Source organism: Hippocampus comes, unplaced genomic scaffold (assembly GCF_001891065.2).
Source record: "Hippocampus comes isolate QL1 unplaced genomic scaffold, H_comes_QL1_v1.1 scaffold193, whole genome shotgun sequence".
Classification (NCBI taxonomy): domain Eukaryota; kingdom Metazoa; phylum Chordata; class Actinopteri; order Syngnathiformes; family Syngnathidae; genus Hippocampus; species Hippocampus comes.
In genome coordinates, this window is record NW_017805503.1 from 287442 (window position 1) to 295141 (window position 7700).

The 7700-nt window shown below is 46.4% G+C and overlaps 1 protein-coding gene across 2 annotated transcripts in view; it reads left to right on the top strand.

Annotated features, from left to right (window-relative positions):
- The first annotated feature begins 2706 nt into the window (after positions 1-2706).
- pdgfbb (platelet-derived growth factor beta polypeptide b) overlaps positions 2707-7700 on the top strand; it is a 9570-nt gene continuing 4576 nt past the window's right edge. The window contains exon 1 of one of the 2 annotated variants that reach the window (XM_019877380.1): positions 2707-3347. In XM_019877380.1, the coding sequence (XP_019732939.1) occupies positions 3282-3347 (66 nt within the window). In that variant the 5' untranslated portion in view covers positions 2707-3281. The remainder of the gene's footprint in view (positions 3348-7700) is intronic. The other variant, XM_019877379.1, reaches the window with a different exon arrangement.

The window sequence follows — 7700 nt, forward strand, 5'->3', positions numbered from 1 at the left end:
TATGTAACAAATGTTCCTTCAAAGGAGGGATGAAAGGTGAGGTGGCCTCTATGCCAGCTGCCTTTGGGCATGAGATGGGTCCGCCCTTGACATGCTTGCCAGCCAATCACAGACAAACAACCTTTCACACGCACACTTGTAGGAAATGTAGAGTCTTGAATTAAGCTATCATGCATGTTTTTGGAACGCGAGAGGAAAAAGAACGGCGACCTGGAGAGAACCAACACGCCAGGATAGCAAAACTGGAGAATGGCGGCATGCTAGGTTTGCAACTCAGACGCATCAATTTGACAGCTCATATCATTGTGCATGTGTACAGTAGAGTCCCGAACGAACACAAGTACAAAAACTCAGCGCCGAGTGGCTTACGTGGGAAAAAAAATTATGCTGTGACTGAGCCATGACATAAGACTTGCTTTAAATCACTCGACGTACTTGAAATTGATTGGAGACTCGACATGATGTGCTTCTTTGGACTTGCTTGAAACTTTTAAGGTCAAGACGTGGGACTTTCTTATGAGTTGCACATATGTGCCTGACTCCCACCTTTGGTATTTTGCACGGTTGCCTCACAGCGAAAGGACTCTCGGCTGACATTTGAGTTGCTCCTACAGCCCATAAAAATGTGTGGCGAAATCGTGGCTTAACAGTCAACTTCAGTCATTGCATTGACTCTCCGTTTGTGCATGTTTTCTGTTGAATGTTGTTGGTCTCACTTTGCTGGTGGCCTTGGCCCAAGCTTGCATAGCCGCTGTACAGCTCCGTGTAAATTTAATCCTATAGCTCATGCCGTTCCCTCCATTGACCCTTGTTAGACAAAGAATGGCATCCTATTATCCAGCTGAGCACGATTTGACCACCGGAGGAAAAGTTGGTGTGTTCGTTTGCGGTCACCTTTTTAAAAATTCGAATGAAGTATTTTATTTATTTTTTTTAAACGGCATTTTTCGACTTGACCTCCATGAGACTGACTGACATTCTATTTAGGGACCTGGCTGGCGGGCCTGATTTGAACTTACGGAGTCACCGTCATTGTTTGAAAAATGTTCCCTAAACATACGAGTGACCATCAAAAAGGTCGTGACTCTTAGAATAACTCCTGTGATATTTACAGACACCCGTCTGTTCCTGATAGCTTGGCTGCTTGTTCCGTAGTCATAAGAGGAGTCTGCATCCAGCAATAGAAAACGTGTGGCGACTTATTACGCAACACACCAAAAGCTGGATTTGACAGAAGTTTAGCACAGTCCAAAGTACTGCGTTTCGATCCCCGTGATGGCATTGGGGGGGGGGGGGGTTCTTTCCACATTTCAAAAACATGCACGTTAGGTCAATTGACCGACATCGGCTCCAGTTGACCTGTGACCCTGAACAGGATAACGCGCTAGAAAAAGGTTGGGCGGATTCTTTAAAAATCTTGCCAAGCATCGAGATGCTAATCAGCATCCAATGAGGAAATCACGGCCGCAGCAGCGAGCGGCCCGTTAACAATGGCAACCCCAAAAGAGCTTGCCGTGCATTTTCGCAGCCGTTTTACAGCAACCGAAGAGTTTTTACAGTGGCAACTTGCCAAGCTAGCGTGACGTAATTTACTCTTCTTTTGACTGCCTTTCAGTGAATTATGACTTCAAAGGGCTGTCATGCATCGAACGTAACATTTTAAGTGCATTTGAAGTTCCTCTCAAATTTGATAGGCCAAAAGTGTCGCCGGGGGAGAAAGTTAAGAAGCCTCTTGAGGCACACAACCAGGAGTTCCCCAACTCCAATTTTAAAACTCTGAACCGGAATTTTATAGCCAAGTTCGGTCACTTTCCTCACAACCTCCGGGGACGCTTGAACACGGCTGTGCCTTCCGAATGACATTTAAATGGGAAGTCTCTTTTTAGGTTCCGAGCTCGTATTTCCTCTCGCTTGGCGGCAACTTATATGGTTTGTCTTTCCCGCTAATATGCATTTCACATTCAATAAAGAGCCTTGATCTATTTTCATTATGAATATGCATGAATAAACTTGTATGGCGTTTCTTTCTTTGGTATGTGTGCAGCAGGTGATTTCTATTTTACGACAAATAGTGGAAGGGAAGTCATTCTTGAGCTGGAACACCCTCGAATGCAGCCGCAGCTGTTGCGAAAGCGCTCTGGAAATCAAGTTGAGTCGAGGAGACTGGTCGCGGCTCAATCACAGGGCGCGTAGAGATAGACAACCTTTCGGAGTTTGCACGCCCTCACCACGCCTTTGTGCGGGTTTTCACTTTTCAGCCTTTCTGACCTAATCAGACCGAAACGTGTCAATCGTTCAAGATCTCAACGGTGGTTGACTTTATGTCTCCGCGCTTGAGTCTCTTTCACTTTATGTCATCATCTATGGATTTTGGGAAAAAAAAAAAGTGATGACCCGTTTGGACAAATAAGACATAAGAGTCCAGAAATCTGTTTTCTAATCTAGTAAGTAAAGCTAAAAAGTCATTATCAAACTGAGACAAATTTTCTAAGGGAGGCAAAAAAAAAAAAAAAATCGAATGTGACCTAATTGTGCTCATTGTTTGATTTCTTTCTGCAGAAGGAGAATCAAAGTTCAAGGACTTGGCGGCTTAAGTATGATTTGGGAGCTTACGGCGGCAAGTGCTCGGTGCGTTTTCTTTGTGTTATTACGTCGATGATGAGCCATTCTTCAAGCAGGGGGGGGCGGGAGAACGTTGAGCGGACCAACAGCAGTCTTGGAATTGTGCTGTAGCCGTCACACCGCCACCTTTACTGCTGCCTCAGGCTTCCCCGCTGATTTAGAAACCTCCTTGAAAAGCAAAGCCAGGACCCTAAAGGACCGCAACCTGCCAGCACCGGACCTCTTGCTTCAACGAGATTTTTAAAGGGAAGGGGCTGGGGGGTCACTTTTAACGTGTATTAGAACGAGAATGCTTTAATCACGTTGGATTGTCGCGGCGGTTGGAACTTTTAGGACGAAGGCTGGCGCGCATCAATCCGGCGCACAGAAAAATATTAAAAGTGCTCTTCCATGCGGATTAAATAAGAGCTTTTTGGACAACACACACACAAAAAAAGTCAGCGCTGACTTCGTCCGAGCGGCTCATCTTCGGGCTTTGGATAACTGACTTCACCGCGCGAGAGACGCAGCTCGGTGCGCGCTGAGGACACCGCCGGGGAAGCAGCGAGCCGCCGCCGCCGCCGCCGCCGCCGCGCGCACCCTGCCGGCCGAGGACTGCGGGCCTCCGGAGCCTCCATAAATGCTCGTCCCGTCGCAGAGGCTCCAGGCTGGCCGGCGAGATGAGCTCCACCGTGCAGCTGCTGCTCGCGTTACTGGCGACGTGCGTGCGACTTGGCGCGGCCGAGGTGAGTGCGGAGAAATTTGGACGCCGGACACTTCATTAGGTACACTCGCACCGTGGAACAGTCTCGCCTCATCTCGAATTTGAGAGATGTTTCCCCCTTCACGTCACTTTGTATTGCGCGTGAAAGAAAAAGAGTCCTATTCAAGGATTTGTCATCGTGAACGGGACATACAGACGAACTGAAACAAACGTAAACACCAAACGCTATTCGAGAGAATATCTAAGTTTAGAAAGAAGAAATGACCAAGTATGCCGTGCTGTAGTTCAATGTAATATTACGAGCGTTAGTAGGACGACGTTCAGATGTGTTTCGAATATTGAGGTCCATTTTCTTATTTGGCTCTATGAAAAGGTAAAATATGAGTTCAGGTGTTGCCAAATTGTGGCCAATATGTCTACATTTAATATGGCTGTCAAATACTGAAATGATTGAGATCCAATTTTGAGGGGATAAAACTTTGCTACAAAGTTCCTTCAACAGTATACAGTTTGTTTTTTTTCCTGAATAACCCAAAAGCACCTGCTTGATCATAAAAGTCTGCCTTGAAAGAGGGGTGCCGCCAAGCTGAACTGTTATTCCCGCCATTAGGTGTCATAAGAAGGATCGCCCAGGGCCAGGCACGTGCACCGACTTCATCCTTTGTGGGCGAGGAGTCAAAAGCCGTTAGGGTGCCCTGATTGGCTTCTTGAATGCGCATAAAGATGCCGCTGCTCCAGATGTGAAACTGCCATAAATCAGTACGCTGCGTCGCGCGGGTTGTAACTTCATTATAAAGCGAGCACATGTTTGGATTGCAGCCAGGAAAGGAGTCCAAATGTCATGAACGACGCTACCTTTAGCAAAACCAGACAACCCCGCTTAGCGTTCGGTATACAAACAGCACCATAATATCCGAAGATGGAAAGCTATTTAAAGTTGACTGTTATTTTCCAACTCGGCTGTGCGTGTGTCACGTGATGCCACAATACGTGTATCACGCTGAGGATGTTGAATCACGCTTAGAGCTGTAAAAATAAGACAGGATGCATTCGTCTCACATGCACAGGAAGGCAAAACATGTTTGAGATGAATAGGACGGCGTACGGTAGTTGCTGCTGTTGCGACTTTCGGGTCGGCCCAATAGGGGTCACCACAGTGAGGCGCCCGCTTCGTTTGGTTGGCATCATTTTTACGCCGGATGTCCTTGCTGACACAGCCTTCCCTTTTTAAAAGAAAAAAAAAATCCGGGTTTGGGACTGACAGTAATTTGTCACTTGCTGGGAATCGAACCTGCAGCATGTGAGGCAGCATATACGTTAGCCTCACCCAGTCAGGAGGGTCAGAGTCATTTTTTTTTTTTCTGGAGCAAGCATCCATATATTAAAAACAATCAAAGATGAGATTGCATTCGAAAAGCCTTCTGGGCTTAAAAAGATAAATCTGTACGATAGCGCGCGAGAACAAATAGCTCAATACTTCGTTTCCTTCCAGAGGTGCCTGACGCAAAGGTGAAACACATCATTCAGTATATGATGGATGACTTGCAACCCCTGACATCAATCGCACCTTTTTATGGTTTCTGTAGGCAGTACATTGAAAGGAAATCTCAATTTTGACAGGCAGGCAAAGTAAAAAGGACTTTGATGTATACAAAGCGGGAAATCCCGGAGTTGCACTTTGAACGTTGGAAATAAGGCACATTCAAACTTCAAACGTTCCCATTCTCATCCAAATGGCTTGGAGCAACACAGAGTGCTGTGTTGCCAGCGAGTCTTTGAATGGGGAACTTGAAAATTCCACCAAGTTTCACCAAGCGACCACCGAGGGGAAAACACGCAGTTATTCGCACGAGCGCCACAACGTTCAATACACCTGCATGGGATCCAATTAAAAAAAAAAAATCCCCCAAAAATCATCGTTGACATTGTCACAGAGGAGCTCATTTGGCAAGTTGTTTTCAACTTCTCATTGTGGTTGCACAGTCTGCAGCGGTGTACAGCCGCCGCGGTGCTTCATCGACGATAATGTCAAACCAAATCAATGCATTCATAACTCGAACAGCAGTTGATGCATCACTGCGTATAATCCCCAAACTGAAGACACTGCAAAAATGGCCCCCTTGGGGGCTATGAGTGGCAAAGTGATGACATCAGAGCCGTCTGATTGGCTGTTTAGTAAATTGAGTCAATCCTTGGACATCATTGTTACGTCTTTTTTTTTTTTTTGCTATCTATGTTGTCAAACATTCTGGAACGTTGGAATATGTTGGACGCGGTGTCTTATGGTTCGAATGTCTGCCTCACTGTTTGGGTTCAAATACTTCTGTGTCCTTTTTGGAGGTTGCATCTTCTCCCTGTGCCCACGTTCCAAAATCATTCTTGTATAAGCTCATCAAAGACTCTACTGTTCTGAGATGCGAATGATCTGACACCGGATGTGAGTGTATAAGGTTGCTTGTTGACTACCTGCGCTCCGTGATGGGCTGGCGACCAGTCCAGGGTGTCCCCGGCCTCTTGTCCAAACTCATCTCGAATGGCCTCCATTTTCCTCACAAGCGCAATGAGCATAAGCCCTCGAGGAAACGGATTGATGGATATCAATCTTCATTCCTTTCAAACAAAACAAACAAATCCAAGTCACATGCATTCATGTCATGTGTCACACTCATTCCTTGATCATTTCCGTGACCGTTTGTGAAAAATCACACGTGCGGCGCCGCACGCCTGCTCGTGCAGTTGACCAAACTACCGGCCTCCCCCTCTGTGATTACGCACGATTAGATGTTCCCGCTCCTCCCCTGCGGACGTACCTGGCATTCCTCAATATGTGCAGTGGACGCTCAGAGAGGCGAGCCGCCGGAGTCGAACCACATTAAGGGGCTCAATTTAGCTGTCTGAAAGAGCTCTGGAGTTTGTTTGTGTTTATTTTTTGGGGTGCCACACGAATCTTCCCATTCGTGCAAGGTCATCTCAAATCAATTACGTTTGATCTTTAACCAGAAGCTGAGCTGCGCTGTGTTTGTTCGCAAACTTTTGAACTCAAGTTAAGAACCATTTGGGGCGGCGTTTGTGTGGCGTCAACCAAAGAAAACCCCACAAAAATCCTGAGGAAAAAGCTTTTTGATGCTCACAAGTGTTGCATGACAAATGCTGACTTCTGATGTTTTTTTGGTGACAACTTGGGGCATGCTTATTCCTCAATTTCAATTTCAAATCTCACAACTCTGGGAGATTGTCCTTGAGAGGTTCCGCTCTACCGATTATCCAAAATTGAAATGTATTATTTGAGATGATTAGCCTCTTTCTAATGTGTTTCTGTCCTTCATCCGTCGCCGAGCGTTCTGTGACACAAATTCACTCGATGGTGTCCACGTCATCGAAGGTCTAATCGGTAGCGCAACTTTTCGACTGAATGAATGCTCTTATTTCCTGTCCATATTTTAATAGTTGTATAAATCACTTCTGCGCATTTTCCAGAAACAAAAGCTTATAGCAGCCGACGAGCCAAGCGTCTCGAAATCCATTTGCAAGCGCTGCTTCAAAATACATTTTATGACAGAAGGCAGGGCTGTGAAAATGCCCCGTGTCCTATAATTAACATCGGACACAATTATCCAAGCAAGCAGGTTCGCTCTGTTGGCCAGGAAAGGAAATAATGATGGCTCCCTCTGGGGCATCTGCAGCTCCACAACAGAGATGTGAGCGGAATTACAGCGGTCATTTCCCGGCTTGACCGTTTGAGACTCCGAAAGGGCAACCGACAATGCAGGAAATGGCGTTTCAAAGTATGGCTGCGCTCGAAATACCTGCTCGTGGAGTGGATGGCTGCTTCCTTTTGGTTCAAACTTGCTTCGTAAAGGGCTTCGTTCAAGTCTGCAGATTTCGGGCTGGACTCGCATGCTGATGCAAATTTGGATATTTTGCTGAAAGTATGAGCCAAAAAAAAAAAAAAAAGGTACATTAATAAGCATGACATTTGTGCTGCTAGCTAGACCCCCCCCCTCCCGGCCCCCTCTTGTAATGTACCGATGAAATGTCACAATTTCTCCAAACATATTGAAGTGTAGGGAAGTGATCTTTGAGGAAAAAGTACGGTGCCTATGAAACATTGTGTGATGGCAACGCCAACGAAGCGCATCCTCGCATTTGAACCAGTGCGAGCAAGTGTCCCGACCTCATGTCCGATATCCTCCTTCTTGACATGCGCCTGCCTCCCTTCTCTTCTCTTCTCTGTATCACTCCTTCCCCCACTTCCTGGCTCCTTCCTGGCTCCTTTGACCCCTAAATGTTAGCAGATGAGAAGACACAACGCCAATAGTCATTCACCCAGCTCTTAGTGACCATTGTGTGTCCGCTTTGGTTAATACTCCCCCCC